General features: G+C 35.9%; 1 protein-coding gene across 1 annotated transcript; it reads right to left on the bottom strand.

The window, feature by feature from the left end:
- Nucleotides 1–1,241: 1,241 nt before the first annotated feature.
- CENPL (centromere protein L) lies at nucleotides 1,242–17,982 on the bottom strand. Its single transcript, XM_006211136.4, has 5 exons — nucleotides 17,533–17,982; nucleotides 13,335–13,511; nucleotides 10,731–10,982; nucleotides 7,622–8,164; nucleotides 1,242–5,517 (listed from the first exon to the last, which is right to left on the bottom strand). Exons 2-5 carry the CDS (start codon nucleotides 13,506–13,508, stop codon nucleotides 5,446–5,448), a joined length of 1,041 nt encoding a protein of 346 aa, XP_006211198.1. The 5' UTR covers nucleotides 13,509–13,511; nucleotides 17,533–17,982; the 3' UTR covers nucleotides 1,242–5,445.
- Between the last annotated feature and the right edge of the window lie 251 nt (nucleotides 17,983–18,233).

Genomic DNA, 18,233 nt, shown 5'->3' with positions numbered 1-18,233 from the left:
GTTAAACTGCTTTTTTGTTCCTTTGCTCATTTATTTTTAGAAATTCTTCCATAGTCTTTGCACTCTCTGTTCCATGCATATGTGTGTATCCTCCATTGTGAAAGGAGTCGTCAAACCTACCACTCTATAAAGAGACTGAAATTAAATAATACTTAGAAATACTTCATAAGTGTTCTATTGCATCAGTCAGGACATATGTAATATCTGGAAGCCCATTCTGTCCCTTGTACCATTGCTGTCATTCATTTATATATAGACATACATAAATATATGTTTAAATGTATATATATTCTGTATTATTTATAAACATTTATATTATGTACATTATATATAATAAGCATACATATTCGAACACATTGTTTTATTATTTTGAACATACTGTCATGGTATATCAATTAAGAATAAGAAAAATAAAATTTTTAAATTTTACCTTCACTTATTCCTTCTTTGATGCTCTTCCTTACTTTATACAGGTGCAATGATACAGGTTTCTGACCTGTATTATTTTCCTTCTCTCTAAAAAACTTCTTTTAACATTTCTTGCAAGGCAGGTCTACTGATGACAAATTTCCTATTGATGAAATTTCCTTTTGCTTGTCCAACAAAATGTTTGCAACTCCTTCACTTTTGAAGGATAATTTCATAGGGTACAGAATTCTACATTGATAGGTTTTTTTTTTTTCTCTTAACACTCCACTCTCTTCTTTCTTGCATGGTTTCTGAAGAGACGTCAGATGTAATTCTTACCTTTGTTCCTGTATAGGTAACGTGTTCTCTTCTGGCTTCTTTCCGAATTTTTCCCCTTATCTTTGAATTTCTATAGTTTGAATATTTTATGCTTAGGTATAGTTTCTTGGCACTTAAACTGCTTGGTGGTGTTCTCTGAGCTTCCTGGATCTGTAGTTTGGTGTCTGACATTAATCTGAGGAAATTCTCAGTCATTACTGTTTCAGGTATTTCTTCTATTCCTTTCTCTCTCCTGGTATTCTCATTACGTGTAACAGTTAGCCATTGAACAACACAGGCAGCTGGGGCACTAAACTTTCGCACAGTCTGATAAAGGGTATCTATGAAGAAACCTATGGGTAACATCATATTTAGTGGTAAAATATGCCTTCCCTCTGAGGTCAGGTGCAAGATAAGACTTCACTCTCACTGCTTCTACCTATCTGCCATTGTGCTAGAGATTCTAGCTATGGCAATTTGGGAAGAAAAAGAACTAAAAGGCATTCAGATTGAAATTAAGAAGTAAAACTGTCTTTATTCATAAATGACATGAATCTTATATATAGACAATCCTAAAGAATTCATTCCAAAAACTACTGGAATAAACAAGTTCAGCAAAATCATAGAATACAAGTGCAATATACAAAATCAGCTGTATTTCTATACACTAGCATCAAACAATCCAACAATGAAATTAAGAAAACAATTCCATTCCCAACAGCATAAAAAACAATTCAGAAATAAATGTAACCAAAAAAGTGCAATACTTGGATGCTGAAAACAATAAAACATTGTGGGTTTTTTTTTAACATTTTTTATCGATTTATAATCATTTTACAATGTTGTATCAAATAATAAAATATTGTTGAAAGAAATTTTGAAAGATTTAAATAAACGAAAAGATATCTCATATTCACAGACTAGAAAATTTAATATCATTATGATGACAGTACTCTCAAAACTGATCTACAGAGTCAAGGCAATCACCATCAAAATCCCAGCTAACTTTGTAATAAAGATTGGCCAGTTGATCCTAAAATTCTTATGAAAATGCCAAACACCAAAATGAATAGCCAGAACAAACTTAAAAAAAGGACAAAGTTGGAAGACTCACACTCCTGATTTCAAAACACTACCAAGCTACAGTGTGGTACTGGCATAGGGACTGACATATAGATGAATAAAACAGAACTGAGAGTACAGATATAAACTCAAACATCTATGGCCAACTGATTTTTAAGAAAGGTGACAGACGATTCAATGGGAAAATAACAGTCTTTTCAATAAGTGGTGCTAGAACAAATAAATATCCATATGCAAAATGATGAACTTGAATGCTTACTTCACACCATAAATAAAAACTCAAAATGGATTACAGACCTAAATTCTTGCCAAATTGTCAACTCAAAATGGATTACAGACTTAAGAGTTAAAACTATAAAATCCTTAGAAAACTTAGGAGTAAATCTTCAGGACCTTGGGGTAAGCAATGATTTCTTAGATACAACACCTAAAGCACATGAAACAAAAAAAATTTGACAAAGTGGGCTTCATCAAAATTAGGAATGTTTGCATTTCAGAAATAAATGAGTTCATTCTGGTATCTCCAATTCAGACTTAATATTACAGTTTCTACTTAGCTCACTTGATTTTATATCTTTTCTATTATACTGGAAACCTTAGGTCTTAACATTGTTATAATTACATATATTTTATCTTACTATGAATAGTGGTAAAATAACAATATCAATACTATTTAAGTCAATGCAATTGAAGATTCCTCTGCTGCTTTTATTTTCCTAGGATATAGCCCACTGAAGATATATAGTCAAAACACAAGGATTTAGAGGTACTAAAAATAATCCTTTGTGTGATTATGGCACAAACTTAACATAGGTTCATATGTTTTCAATTTTTAGGGATTGCTTTTCTTCTTTTTGATCTAATTTTGTTTCATAATTACATAAAACACTTAAATGGTTTCAAACTATAAACAAGAAACATTCAGATAAGTCCTAATTTCATTCCTGTCCCCTCTACCCAGTTAATTTCCCTCACCTCCATTAGTAACCACTTTTCTTAGTTTTTAGTTTAGCCTTCCAAAGTTTTTTCAAAAAGTAAGCAAATATACACACACTCATATTTTCCCCATTCCTTCCATAAAATATAGCATACTATACACTCTATCCACATCTTGCTCTTTCATGTAACAATATAGCCTAGAGATAACTCTATGGTGGTATTAACCATTTTCCTCAAACCCTTCTATAATTACATAGTAATTCACTGCACAGCTATACCATATTCAATCAATCCCTCTCTGAGCATCTGGATTGTTTTTAGTCTTGCTATTACAAATTTTGTTGTAATAAACAGCCTCGTTCCTGCTTCATTTTGTATTTTTGCTAGTGAATTTTGGGGATAGAATCCCAGAAGTGGGATTGCTGGTCAAAGGATAAATCACACATAATTTTGCTAGATATTGGTAACTTCTCCATGAGGTTGTACCATTTCTAACAACCTTTTAACTGTTCCCTTTTCTACTCTTGTCCACCTACAACTTATTCTCCATGTCTTATAAAATCTTATAAAATACAAATTGGGTCATATTACTCATCTTCATATTACTTTTCTACTAAAACTTCAGTGGCTCCCTATTGCATTTAGAATAAAATCCAGTCTCTTCACAGTACCTGTTAAACCTTAGATGATGTGGACCCTGCCTCTGTATCAGTTAGCGTTAAGTTTGGCTATGAGCAAGAGAACCGAAGTAACAATAGCTTAAACGAGATAGAAACTTACATCTCTGATGTGTAAGTCTGGAGGAAGACCGCCCGAGGCCGGCGCTGGAGTTCAGTCCAAGAGCCCTCAGGGCACAGACTTCTTCCAGACCATGCTCTGCCATCCCTAGGACCTGACCCTCATCCCAGTGACACATTAAGGAGAAAAACTGGAAGAAGCAGCAGCACAGGGCAAGGGGTATAGGGGCTTTTTTAAGGAAGATTCCTAGAAGCTCTACATGACACTTCCATTTATATGCCATGGGTCAGAACCTATTCATATGATTGTATCAACCTATGAAAAAGGCTAGGAAATGTCATTTTTATTCTGGGCAGCCACATGCTCAGCCCCAAACTGGGAGATGCAACACCATGAAAGAAGTCACTGCTGCACAGTCTCCTTAGTTTCACCTCATGCCACTCCACCCTTACTCAGCAGGCTCCGGCCACACAAACTTCCTTTACTCTTCACACAAGCCAGCTCTTAACTACGTCAAGGCCTTTGCTCTTGCAGTTTGACCTGCCCAGCACAGGCTTCCTCAGGTCTTCACACCGCTGGTTCCCTCTCATCACCCAGGACTCAGCTCAAATGTCACGTCCTCAGAGAGACCTTCTTGGACAACTGTATGTAAAGTAGGCCCCACCCCAGTCACCCTCTTTCCTATTGTGCTGCCTTATTTACAGCATTTATCTCCATCTGAAATGATTTTTCTTTTGTCTTCCTCTACTAGAATATATTCCCACAGGACAGGGACCTTTCTTGTCTTCACTGCTATACGCCTTATAGACCCAACGTAGGTCTAAGTACACAGCAGGAGTGTAGAGTTAGTTGAATGAATGAATGTCTGACTCCAAAGCCAATGCTTTCCCACTACCTCTGCTGTTCCTAGTATATGTGAAATAATATCCCCTTCCAGAAGTTAATCTTTGTTTTGAATGACAGCCCATTAAAGTTATTTTCTTTCAAACAAGATTTTTAAAAATATTATTTAAAATCTTCCTCTGCTCAGTGAGTAAAAAGAATTTTAGATATAACATCTTGTGCAAGTCAAAGTTGCTCGATCTCATAGTTTTCATCTGTAAAATCAAAGAGTTGGTTAAAATTAATTTACTTAAGCAAGCTACAGATATTTACCAAGCACTGTGCTAAAGCAAAATAGGAACACGAAAGTTAAGTAATATAATTTCTGCCCTCAAAAGAGGCTCACAGGTGTCTTTCAACTCTACAATTTGTATGATCCCATACAGTTGTTGTGTAACCTTTGTGCTAGAGAAAAAGCCTATAGCTTCCCATTCCTGAGAAATTAATTAAAAATCTGTCACCAAGATACCGATAAACACATGCTTCATTTTAAAAGTGAATATTTAATTCAACATTGCAGTAAGAATTGAACAGTATTAAAAACAGAAGCATATTAGTGGCTTAAAAAAATGTATAGTAATCTTTAGTTTCCTTTGGGGAGGATTTTGATTGCCAGTTCTCTACAGCAAAACGATGCTATGAAAATGCCTACAGAAGACAAATTCTAAGTGTAAGTCTAAAATGCTTAAAATTAGTAATTAAAGGTTTTAAAGATGCAAATCAGAAAGAGTCAACATTAAAGATATCTCACTTCAATCCTAAAAGTTTCACATAATAAACATCATATATATTTTTAGAAAGATGGCCAACAAATTAAGAACTCGGCATATTCTAGAGACTGGCTCCCAGACGATCATGACTACTACATGAGCACCTGGCTGTAGTTCATCTACTACCACCTTCTTTGTTCTTCTAGACACTTCTTGACTGTCATCTGGGTATTTCCAAGGCACTGTGAGGAAAACGGATGCAGAGAGAGATGCTCATTTCTTCTGCAGTCCCTCTCAGCATTGCAATTCAGCAGATTATCAGTGAGAAAAAAGTATAGAATCCATAATGTATAGTCCCCACAAGGCCTCACTCAATTTGAAAAATCGCCAATTCTGTCAAATATGCCAAAACTCCAATAAGGTATTTATGGCACAGAATCTGAAAAAAAAAAAAAAGACATTTAAAATTAAAATAGAATTAACTATAACAAAGTAGTTTGATATTTGATAAATATTCCAGGCTTATTTTAAAATCCATTATCTACAAGCTAAGATACAAACATGAACCCAAACCATTGCTGTTCTAAGTCAAATAGACTTTATTTAACGAAGACAACTGACTGTAATAAATTTACAACTACTAGTCAGTAGTGCTTACGAGTTATTAGACTAGGGTTCTTGTTTATCCTGGCTTCTATGGGTGAGCTATCTGCCTGAAGAGAGAGGCATAAGGGGTATCTATGAACCCCTTGGACTTATATGCAAATTGAGCATCTACATTTTCTACAAAGAGTTCCATGGCTTCCTTCTTCTCAAAGGGATACACAATTCCACAAGTGTCTTGTAGAAACTAAGCAGAGGCAGAAATCTGGTGAATACATTGATTTCAAACTTTTGACAGGCAATACAGCGTTGCAGTTAAAAGCATAAGCTTTTGAGTCAGATGAGTAGGTTCAAATTCCAATTCCAGTTACTAGTTGTGTGATCTTAGGAAGCCTACTCATCCTCTGTGCCACAATTTCCTCTTTACAATCTATGCATACAGGTTGCTGTGAAAACTAAATGAGACAGTATGTGTAAAATGCTCAATAATGCATGGCACAGCTAGTGCTTAATAACTGTAAGCTACCATCACGGCATTACTTGAACCTAGGAGCCAGTTACCATCTTACATCATTAAGAGAGGTTCTTAGCAGGGAGGGTATAGCTCAAGTCGTAGAGCACACACACAGCACACACAAGGTCCTGGGTTCAATCCCCAGGACCTCCTTTAAACATAAAAACAAGTAAGTAAAAACCTAATTATCTCCACCTCAAAAAAAAAAATTAAATAAAAGAGAGCTTCTTAAAATAGACCAGATAAAACAGGACCACCCTTAAATTCATAAATGGGTAAGAACACATGATATAAACTAGTTTTTAAATGTAGTTCACTAATAGAATGAGAGCATATGGAAATAGAATTTAAAAATACGCAGACTTCATGAAGTTGAATTCTGAGGTGCTAAAATGTAAATTCTTTCTTTATAATGTCAAAGTACCATAGTATAGTACAATCTTTCAAATTTTTTACTGCAAACCATAGTAAGAAATAAATTTAACATCATGACCCAGTATAAGCAATGTATATCCTAACCACATGTGATACACTCATTTTTATATTTTCTATTCTATTTTTTTTTTGTTTTTTTAAAGCTGGTCTCTTCCCATCAAAATTACTTCCCAAACTACTGTTGGATTATGACTTGCAGTTTGAAAAGTACTAATGTAGTACTTATAGACAGAGTATGAACTTCTTGGAACCTAAGAGGTTAAGTGTTTAAATCCTGACTCTTCCCCTTACTAAGCTATCTTGCTGTGTCATTTAAACCTATCTTGGCTTTAGTTTCCTTGTTTTAAAAATAAAATGAATGCAGATAAAAACACCTAAAGACAGGGTTTCTCTAAAGATTAAAGTATATTAAACACCTAGGACAGGGACAAGACCAATATTCACTGAGTGTTTATTACGGCTGTATTTTAATATAGTTTAAATATATTAACATAATATATTTAAATATATTTAGGTGCCTACTCTCATTTTATTTCTGATATTTCTCCTAATGAGGACTTCATAGAGAGTAAAACAATGTCTCTATTATTTCTTTCCCTGTAGGGATAGAAAAACCTAAAATATAAAGATGATATTTTAGTTCTGTGTTTCTGCTATAATTTTCTTATCTAACACACAAAATCCTCTGTTACTCTGATAATTATTTCAAAGTTGACAAGAAACAATTCTGAAGGCTTCAAAGCTCCTACAGAATAATTCACATTATTACCAGTCTACAGAACACAGCATACAGTATCCTTCGATTATAAAGCTGCATCTAGAAGACTAAAAACTTTTCAGCAAACAATTTACAAAGCATAAAATAAAATCTCTGTCTTGAACTAGAAGACATTCCATTGTGTTTCTTCCATGTGGAAAATAAAATCGCCATACATTTGGAAAACTATGCAACAATTAAAAAAAAAACTTAACTAGATTTGCTCAAACTAACCTTTATTTTTCCATCAGTATGTGCTGAAGCTACAGATGTTGAAACACGAACCAATCTTGTGGCTGATAAATGGATTTTGAAATGCCTATGGAAATGTGAATACAGGCAGTCCATGAATAAGTCAACTTCCTCCTGAGTAACTTCCCCAGGTGTTTTATGGACACTGTCCCACAAAGCTTTGGCATCCTCTGGATGTATGGCATAAGAAATGTCCAGACTTTGAGGGCTACAGGGTACAGACCAAAGAAATTCAGTGGTAGCCATATAACGGTCCATTTTGCATGCAGTCCACATAGCAGCCAACCAGGAAAGATTAAACGCATTGATTGCTAAGGGACGGAAATAACAGTCAAAAGTTTTCTGAAACCAGGTTCCAATTATGGCTGTATTAGTCTCTGCTCCATTTGCAAGGAATAAAGGTAGGCAGGTGAAATCTTCTGAAACAGTCTCCAGAAGACTATCTCCAAATATACAGCAGAACCAACCAGTCCACAACACTTTACCTTCTCTGTGTTCAGAAGGCAATTGAGATTTTGTTAGGATCTGCAAAGAAGAAGAAAATCAAACAGGTTCATTAAATTCTAAAGTCCATTTACTTCAGGAGGGGAAGGTGTAGCTCAAGTGGTAGAGCGCCTGCTTAGCATACACAAGGTCCTGGGTTCAATCCCTAGCACCTCCTCTGAAAATAAGTAAGTAAACCTAACTACCTCCTCACACACAATAAAATAAGGTAAGTTTCTTTAAAAGTACCTTTACTTCTAAATTATAAATTCTCAACATTAATTAGTATATTTAAAAATAAGAAGATACATTGTATTACCTGCCAAAAACCACAGAGGGCACAGTCTTCCTGATCACTATTAGGGTTTACCAAGTTCACTGACCTTTCTCCTCATATTCTTATCAGGACATGGTATATGGCAAGATGTTGGTGCAATCAAAATGCAAAATAAAGGATGCCAATGTGGTATAACCAGGTATAGTATCCAGAAAAAAAGAATCTCAAAATCTCAACTAAAGTTCTAAAGAAGGGGCTGTAAAAGGTCACCAAATCCAATGTGCTTGAATTATTCCACTGAGGAAGACATCACTATTTCCTAAGGCAGCTCTTTCTATCCACTTAAAATGCTCTTACACATGTTAGGCCCTGTGGATTCCAACTACTGGTCCTGCTTTCTTCCTTACGAGCACATAGAACAAATCATACCTAATTTTTCTTCTACAGAGAAAAACCTTTAAATACTTGATCCCTATCATACATACTGCCCATTTCATTATCTCCAGTTTCTTCAACCATTCCTCCTATGACATACGTTCAAGTTCTCACACTATCTGGACACTCTTTTCTGAAATTCTTCTGCAGGGGACACATATTCATAAGAAAACATAATTACTTCAAAAAGGTGTGATTACAGGACTGACACCATCTTTAACCCAGATTATACTCTTATTAATATAATTTTAGACTGCAATGGTTTTCTGGGTTTTAGTTGACAGTGTTACATAAATTAGCCCTACATACTCATTTTTGCTGTTAACTGGAGAATTCCCCCCAACCTATACTGAGGCAGTAAACTTATCCCTATTAAAATTTTAATCTCAATTTCGCCCATTGTGCCAATCCATTCAGATCTTTTAGAATCGTGATTATATTTTCCAGCAGATTGACTAACTCCTCAAACTTTAAATTTGTAAATTACATAACAAACATACCTTCAGATATTCACAGAAGTTTTAAAGTTTGACCAGGAGGTGAAGATCACAGCCCTACGTCATATCCCTTTAGGATGATCATTTAAACAATTACTTTTACCATATAGCTTCTTCTTGTTCAAGAAGTTATAAGCCTTCCAAATACCTTAAAGCCCAGATGTCTACCCCTTTTTAAAATAACTTACGAGTCTTGTAACTCTGTTAAGAAATGCGATTTAACATGAAAGCTATTAGGACACTATCCTAGGAGTTCAAGAGGTCATTTCTATTCCTCACAAGAACATTTGCTTGCCTGATGACATGCTAACCATGTAACTTCTTTGGGCATCAACTGCTTCACTTGACAGAGGCTGCTAATTACTACCCAGCATGTATTTTCCTTCCACAGCAATACAGTGTTTTTGCTTGAGGTGACAAAGCACTCACTAAAAAAGAAAATTTTTCTAGTCTCCCTTTCAACTGGGATGTAAAGAGAAGTTGATGAGTCTCAGCAAGTCTCATTAAAGACCTACACAGTGGCAGGCACCCTGTTTGCCCTTTCCATCTTCTTTCCATTTCTTGCCTTGAACTTATACATAATATTCAGAGCTCCACGAGCCAACTTAGATTACAATGTGACAGCAAGCATGAAAGCCATGCACCAAGGATGGTAGGGAAGACAGAAGGAGCTTCGATTATCAGTAATTTCATGAAGCATTTACCAGTCTTAAACAGCTTACCTCGACACCTTTTTGTAAGACAAATCTCCATCTTCTTTAATTTACTATTATTTAGACTTTCTGTAATATAAAGCTGAACCTAATTCTAGACACTATCTGGACAGTGGTCTATACTGGGGTCAGCAAATCTTCTCTGTAGCAGGCCAGACAGTAAATAATTTAGGCTCTGCAAGCCATATGGTCTCTGTAGCAACTAGTCAACTCTGCTGTTGTAGCACAAAAGGAGCCATAGATAATATGTAAAAACATGAATAGGGCTCTATTTCAATAAAACCTTATTTATAAAACAAGCAACAGATCAGATCTGGCCTGACCCCTGATCTATACAAATAAACACACAAACAAAATCATGACTTTTCAACTATTTCAGAACTTCATTTGTCGATGACTAAAATGAGTTAACTCAGCAGAAACAGAAGTAGCAGGCATCAATAATAACCTAATGACATGAGTTAAACTATCTAACACACTGATTACTAGTTAAAAAAAAAAAAGCCATAATGCAAAGTTGGTCACACCTAATTTCTATAATTTGGTCAAACAAGACATAAAATAGGTTTATAAATAGATTATCAACAAGCTTAAGAATTTTAAAAACAGTAATACCACAATTTCTAAACCAAGACAATGCAGATTCTTTTCTCGTAGGAAGCAAGTATTGCTTGCTTATACAATACCTGGACAAGAAATGCTTCAGGGTCCCTCTGTGTTCCTTTCATTTCTAGGAGAGTAGAGAAAATCACTTTGATGTTGAAGTCATCTCCCACTTCCACAGCAAGTCCTTTTTGCTTTTCAGCAGCAATAAATGCACTCAGAAGTTTAGAATACTCTTTGAAATTAGTATAGGAGAATTTATATAAGGGAGTTAAACTATATAAAGTCCATTGTTTATGCAGAAGGAATGCAACCTTTTGAGGATCAACATCTTCCTAAAAAAAGCAAGACAAAAAGAGTTTAAGAATTAGGAAATATTCATAAGAACTTAATCATAGTATTTTAAGTATTTAATAAAACTGTATTTCTGGGTGCCTGATCTTTGCACCCCAGCCAAACTGGAGTTTGCAGGACTCTTTGAACATCCTTGAACAGGCCTTTCCACCTGTTACACCTTCTCTTCCCTTTGGAATGCTCTTCTCATGGATTTCACATGGCATGTTCCTTTCCTTCATTAGGCCTCTGCCCAAATGCTACTCAAGAGGCCACCCTATATCTAAAGTAGCACCAGTGGGGAAGGCACAGCTCAGTGGCAGAGCACACACTTAGCATGCAAGAGGTCCTGGGTTCAATCCACAGTACCTCTATTAAGATAAATGAGTAAATAGATAAACCTAATTATCTCCCCCCAAAACAAAACCAAACAAACAAACAAAAAGCAAAAGAATAAATAAAAATAAAGTAATACCTGCACCCATTCCAACTTTGTCACTCTGCATCTCCTTAAAAATGCTTTTTGTTTTTACAGCATTTATAACCATCTGGCATTACATACTTGTCTGATTTTTATTGTCTGTCTTCCCTACTCGAGCATGAGTTTGATGAGAACAGAGATTTTGCCTATTTTATTCACTACTACATCTCTAGCTAGCACCTAGAGCAATGCCATCTAGAACAGTTGTTCAGTAAATATTTATTGGATGAATATTTGTTTTACTTTTAGAAACTTCAAATTATAGATTTTGAAAATAGTAACTATTCCTGGTCCATCTAATCTGATTGGTTTTTAATTAAGTAATTTCTAAAATTATTTGGCAATAAATTCACTCTATCACTCTAATTCGGTAGATTAAATAAAAAGATACGTGGGAGTATTTTGGCCATGCTTTATTAGAACCACAGGTACCATCAAAAACAAAATACTTCGTTTATATTGGCCCTATGCATTGCTGAGGGTTTTCACATACACCTCCACACAAGCTCCTAGTTTTATCCTGAATTGAATTTTTCTGTAAAATCCACACTTTTTGACATAGTCTCTTGGCCCCAACTATCTTTTGGAACTTTCAGTACAGTTTGTCCATTTGACAAAAATATTTGTACTGATGAGAGTATTCATGGAAAAGTTGTAAACTTTTATCAAAAAGTTATAAACTTTTTACTTATTACTGTCAAAAGATACGGCAAAATCACTTGTATCATAGAGAAAAGGAAACACTGAACTAGACAGTCCAGTCTTTAATTTACACACAATTTCTGTTTTCTGGTTAAGAACCATCACTTTCATTACTAGCACCAGTAATTTTTTTTTAAGAAAGTTTTCACGAAGAAGGAAAATTTTTCTCACATTCCAAAAGATACTAGACCCAGATAACACAGATAAGAAAACAAAGTTACAAAGAAGGTGTGGGTGACTGATAAGCCAGGCTCCCTGCTAAGTGACTCAGAACCACACACTAAACTTGTATTGACTAGGGCTTTATTTCATGTTTCAGTAAAGTTACAAATTGCTAATGTTATATACCTTCAAGGCTGTTTATGAATGATCAAAACAGAGCATGCTGCCACCAGACATATCTGGGACAATTTAAACACTAAAATAGTTTAGTAAGGAATTAGAAAATTTTGAAAAACAGAAATTCATGAGTCCATTACTAACAAATAGATAAATAAATGGAGAAATGAGAACTTACAATAGAATGCCAAAGGCTGGTTGGTAAATAAGGAGCAAATAGAGATGGAAAACCACTATTTTGCAACCATCATGATAAAGACAGGATCAAGCAAAAATTATCAATATATAATGGATGTAAGTGTGAGGGGAAATTTTGACATGGAACAGGATATTTGTATTATCTTAAAGTGTCTTCCCATAGACAGTTTATTAGTTGCAGAGGTGAATAAAACCATAATTACTGGGCAACACCTTGACAGAATGATCAAAACTCACATCATCCATGTGCTACCAGATATTATTCCCCAAGAAGGACACAATAGCACCTATGTAGTATTCGGCCAGGAATACATAACTTCAATCCAAAGAAAACATCAGACAAATACAAAATGAGGAATATTCTATTTAAAATGGAGAGGGGAGGAACAAATGTCAATGTCATAAAAGACAAAGAAACATTGTGGAAATATTCCAGATTGAAGGACCTTAAAATACATAACAGAGGTGACACTGAGAGTGTGAATAATTGTTTGCTTTAGCTGTTTCTAATTTATTTTATTACCTAAGGAGGTAAGAAGATACTAAAAATACTACAAACAGTAACACAAATTGAAACATTTTATTCACAGGTATTCTCAATTATTGGTAACACAAAGGAACACAAAAAACATACCTGTAACTGTGAACACTGGGGAAGTTTCCTTCGAGGTGGAGTCGGGACAAATGAAGTCTGCTTCCTGACTGATTCTAATCGTTTCTGCAGAGGGGTGGCACCTATAAAGTAATCTTTAAGCCTTGAGGTTGCATTTTGTCTAGGAGTTGATTCTGGTGCATTGTAAGAATCCATGGTCTATAAATAAATAAAACCAGAAATTCTAAACACTAAAAAGTTAATTCACGCTCATAGTTTCACTGATTTCTCTCCTTACTATAAAAGAATTCTTTGTCCTTCCTCCCAGTCCCTGCCCCCAGTTTTGACTTTTTAACCAAGTCTTGTATTTCTTATTGACTATTTTTATGATCACCTTACAGATATCTCAAACACAGTATGTTCAAAACTAAATTCAACTCCTTCCCATCCTCCTCCTTCCAAAAACTAGCTGGTCCTGTTTTAGATTCCTGTCAATTTTCTAAATTAATTTAAATCATTTAAATAGTTTCCCACTTTAAATAAGTGTGTATACGTCCATGAATGACTGAAAAATTGTGCTGAACACTGGAATTTGACACAACATTGTAAAATGATTATAAATCAATAAAAAATGTTAAAAAAATAAAATAAATGGTTTCCCACTTTAATTTTTTAACATGTAGTCATTAAGCACATTCTTTTTCCTTCAACAGTTTCTGTCATCTGTTCCCAAAGCTACTTTCTTAGCCAGGTTCTTATTATCACAACTAAGGATTTTCCTTATCTGAGAGTAATCAGCTCTTCAGAAATGGCACTTTATTATTAGTCACCTGTGCAAAAACCTTACAGTGATGAGATAAATTCTACGCTCCTGCGGGGTATTTAAGATCTCTAGTAATTCAGCTTGTCCTTATTCTACTTCCCCTAGACATAAACACATTCTTGTCTCCATGTGCTTTATCATTATATTCCCTGTGTGAAGTTTTCTTTTTCCATTTCACCTCCATTACAACCAAGTTTGAATTTGACCCCCTTTTAAACAGTAGGGGTTTGTTAGCCTTCTTCCCCCAGAATCCCTATGTAAAACACTTCTTGGGGGAAGGGTGTTGTAGAATGAGACCCCAGGGATAACTATTTTAAAAAAGCCCAAAGCCCTCTAGATGACTAACAAAGTCCTTCAAGAATGTTCCATAAAATCCTTCAAGAATGTTCCATAAAATCTTTGGAGATTAATAATACACAAGCTCATACAGCTCTCTTTGATCACTTAATCTATACCACTGATTTTGGCCCATATTCATATAATTCTTTGTACTTTTTTTTGGTGTGCACGTTTTTTCTTCCCAAAAAGACTAAACTACTTTGACTGAAGCCATGCTCTTTGTGTTTCTCTTCTATAATTACCCTAATATAATGCTGAGTGCTTCTTAATTAAGCAAGTATTGGTTTAATAGAACAGAAATATTTCACAGAACTCCAAAATTGTAACACATCTTTCATTGAAAGGAATTATGATTTAAGCTATAAAAATTACTCCCAAGTACTGGCACAGTTAGTTACCCTTTAAATTTTTTTTCTCATAAATGAACTTTTATTTAATACTACATTTAAATTTCATTATATCAAAGTAGGACACCCTCTATATCTTGCACAAAACTCCATAAGTTAAATACATAGTTCTCAAAACTCAGATAATGCCCAGAGCAAGATCATATATAACAGACAAGTCAAATTGCAGCATTCTAGCTTTAAATGCATAATGAATTGTCTATTCAGAAGAGAATTTTAATTAGTCTCATTCACATAGAGTGTTTCTTTCAAATTTGTTATTTGGAATAACTGCTAACATTTATTGAGTGTTCATCATCTGCCAAGTACTCTTCCAAGCCCTTAACAAAAATTGTCTCATTTAACCCTCAAACAATCCTATGAGATGGATTATTATACTCCCAGTTGACAGATGAGAAGACAAAGAAATGAAGTAACTTATAAAGATGCAAGGGCCAAACTTTGAACCCAGACAGTCTAACACCAGAGATGGTGGTCTAATCCCCTTCCACGTTACCTTCCAATAGGGATCAATGTCAATGCAAAATAAGCTCTACTAAATATGACTCCTTAAAAGAGAAATGCTGTAAATTCCAAAAAGATTTTAAAGTCTATCTAGGTGAGAAAGACTATTAGCTCTGAAAGGACTGGCTTTGAGAAAACATTTCCCTTGAGTATTTAATGCTGTGGTAATGTGAAATAGCCCAATCTATGCATTAAATATTAGAAAGTGATTTATACCTATTTTACCTTCTCACTCCATACACAATAATGTATAATTCTGCCTTGCTCAATAATTAAGAGGTTAAAAATAAATCTTGACTCAATAATTTACTGTCCCAATATTCTTCCTTCCAATTCTAAGAAAAGAGGTCCCTTTACTTGCTTTCTAAAGCTAATCCATCAACCAACAGACTATATCTCCATATCCCTTCACATCTCCCTCTGACACCACCTCCCGTGTTTATTTCAAACCTCTATCATCTCTAGTCTCTACTCCACAGGATACGTTTCTTCCATTGTCAAGCATATTTTAATAGTCCTAACACTAAAAATTTTTGGTTTAAATCATATTCATATCATTCCTTTTGAGACCAATTTCCTGGAAATGTGGTATACAACTACTGCCTCCACTTACTAATAAATATTTTATTGGAAATCTTCAGCAATCTCTCCTCTGTATCCATCATTATAAAGAAACGGCACTTTTGAAAATCACCAACGTTTTTGCCAAAACCAGGGCCTAATAGTTGGTTCATCAAATTTGTTCCCCCTTACTCCTCTAAACTTCCTGTTAATCTTGTTTTTTTTTTTTTCAGACTTAATTTTTCTCCTCTTTATTTCCTACAGTTCCTTCTGATTTACTTGTTAATTCCTGTTCTGTCTGTCTCCTGTCCCAACAGTGGGTGTCTCCCCAGACTCTGAAACCACTAATTCTCCATATGAAAACATTCATTCTGCATATAACTCCTAAATCTTTACTTTAAGATCTTTACACCTGCCTTTCCATTTTTCTGTAGAACATTAAGCTTTTGTGTCTTAAAACACATTAAATTCAAAGCTAAACATTATTTCACAACAAATCTTTCCTTTCCAACCACCTTGTTTCTCAGTAATAATTCCATTCTTCTCATTTAAAATACACCTTCTCTTTAACTCCTCCCTCAACTTAACTTTTACATCCAATGTATCATCAAATTCTGACATATTTCTTAAAAGGATATGTACTAGCCCTCTGAGATTTGGCCTTCACTTCCACTCTTAACTACAGCCACTTATTCCCAATCGTAACCCCTTTCTCCAATCAATGACTAGTCTTTCCATAGACACCACTTTAATCTTGTCATTATCTTGTTTGAGATCCCATAACAATATCCACAAATCTGAACAAATGAAGTCAGAACTTCTCCGTCTGGATTAAGGTACCACATTGTCTGATCTTATTCAGGTTTATTTTCTACTACTTCAGGAGTTCTTACCCCAAGATCCATGGATGAACAGTCTTTCCAAAATCTAACAGCCCTCTAAGGTTGGATGAAAAATGTTATATGCATGTGTACATGGTGGGAGAAGGGAGTGAAGAAAGGTCCAGTATATGATACTTTAAATAAACAAGAGCCTACTGTATAGCACAGGGAACTATATTCAATACCTTGCAATGGCCTATAATGAAAAGGAGTATTAATATATAGAGAGAAAAGTATATATACACATAACTGAATCCCTATGCTGTATACCAGAAATTAACACAACATTGTAGATCGACTATACTCGAACTAAAAAAAAATGTTAGGAACCAGCGCCTTACTTACAAGCATACGCCCCCTACTCTAGACTGCTCATCACCCTGCTGCTTGCTCTTCATGCCTGTGTTTTCCTCTTCTCCTCGGGAGAAGCTTCCAAGCATCTGCAGAGCCAGCTCTCCAGTCAATGCCTCTTGCATTTGCAGTTCAAAACACACAATTACAACTAAGCCGTTTTTCTTGTGGTAAGTCCGTGAAGGAAGGGGCCTGGGCTTAAAAGTCACTTTCGTACATCGCCACCAGCACCTAACTCCAATCGCCCCAACGCTAATGCTTAGGCCAATGCTAAGCACGTCGTAAAAACACAAGTACTGTAACGATAACGACCACACAACGGGGCAAAATATAAAGTTTACTGCCACGCCTGGACCAATAACGAAGCATCTTACCGATAAAATGTCGTGTTGACGCTGTCATCCATTCCCTTCACGAATCATTCTTCAATTCTGGATCCAAAACTACGACGAGACTGGAATTCTCTAAAGTAAAAAAGCCGCCAAAATGACAGCTAAGAGAAACTCCGGAGGAACCCCTGGCCCTTCCCAAATTCCTTCTCGCTCCACCACAGGTGAGTTCACGAAGGACGCAGAAGGGCCCAGCCGGGAGACCTCCGCTCCCTCAGACTCCAGCCGAGCCCTGAGACTTCACGCCTGGAGGGACATTTCCGCTAACCCAGCTCCGCGGCCCTCGCTCCTGCGGAGTTGGCTTCTGCTCGCGGAGAGAAAGGGCAAGGAACAGTGTGTCCCTATTCGCCCCTCTCCACTTCAGCCCTCAGGAGCTAAGGCCGGCTCGGAAATCCCGCCATTGAGAAAGCGGCAATTTAGCGTCCTGCCGCCGCCTCTGTTTAAAATCGTTTCCCGACTCGCTCTGCGGCCTGACGCAAGACGCCTCTGCGGCCTGACGCAGACGCCTCCGCAGCGCCGATTCCAAGTCAGTGAAGCAACTACAGTCGCCATCTTAACTAAGGGCACGGGAGCGACTAACCATTATCGTCAACTTGCCTATCGCACGACGTTATCTTCCGCGCTTTTCTACCGGCGCGAAGCTTTCCTTCAGATCTCTGCCCGTAGTAAAGATGGCAGCGTCCCCT

Source organism: Vicugna pacos, chromosome 21 (genome assembly GCF_048564905.1).
Source record: "Vicugna pacos chromosome 21, VicPac4, whole genome shotgun sequence".
Taxonomy (NCBI): domain Eukaryota; kingdom Metazoa; phylum Chordata; class Mammalia; order Artiodactyla; family Camelidae; genus Vicugna; species Vicugna pacos.
Note: the sequence above shows the minus strand (reverse complement) of the source record. Positions and strands in the feature narration are given on the sequence as shown.

Coding starts and splice junctions, on each gene's coding strand:
- CENPL (XM_006211136.4), bottom strand. CDS start 13,508: ATGGATTCTTACAATGCACCAGAATCAACTCCTAGACAAAATGCAACC. Junction 10,983..13,334: donor CCCAGTGTTCACAGTTACAG/GTATGTTTTTTG, acceptor TGCTTTTTTTAG/GAAGATGTTGATCCTCAAAA. Junction 8,165..10,730: donor CTGAAGCATTTCTTGTCCAG/GTATTGTATAAG, acceptor TCTTCTTTGCAG/ATCCTAACAAAATCTCAATT.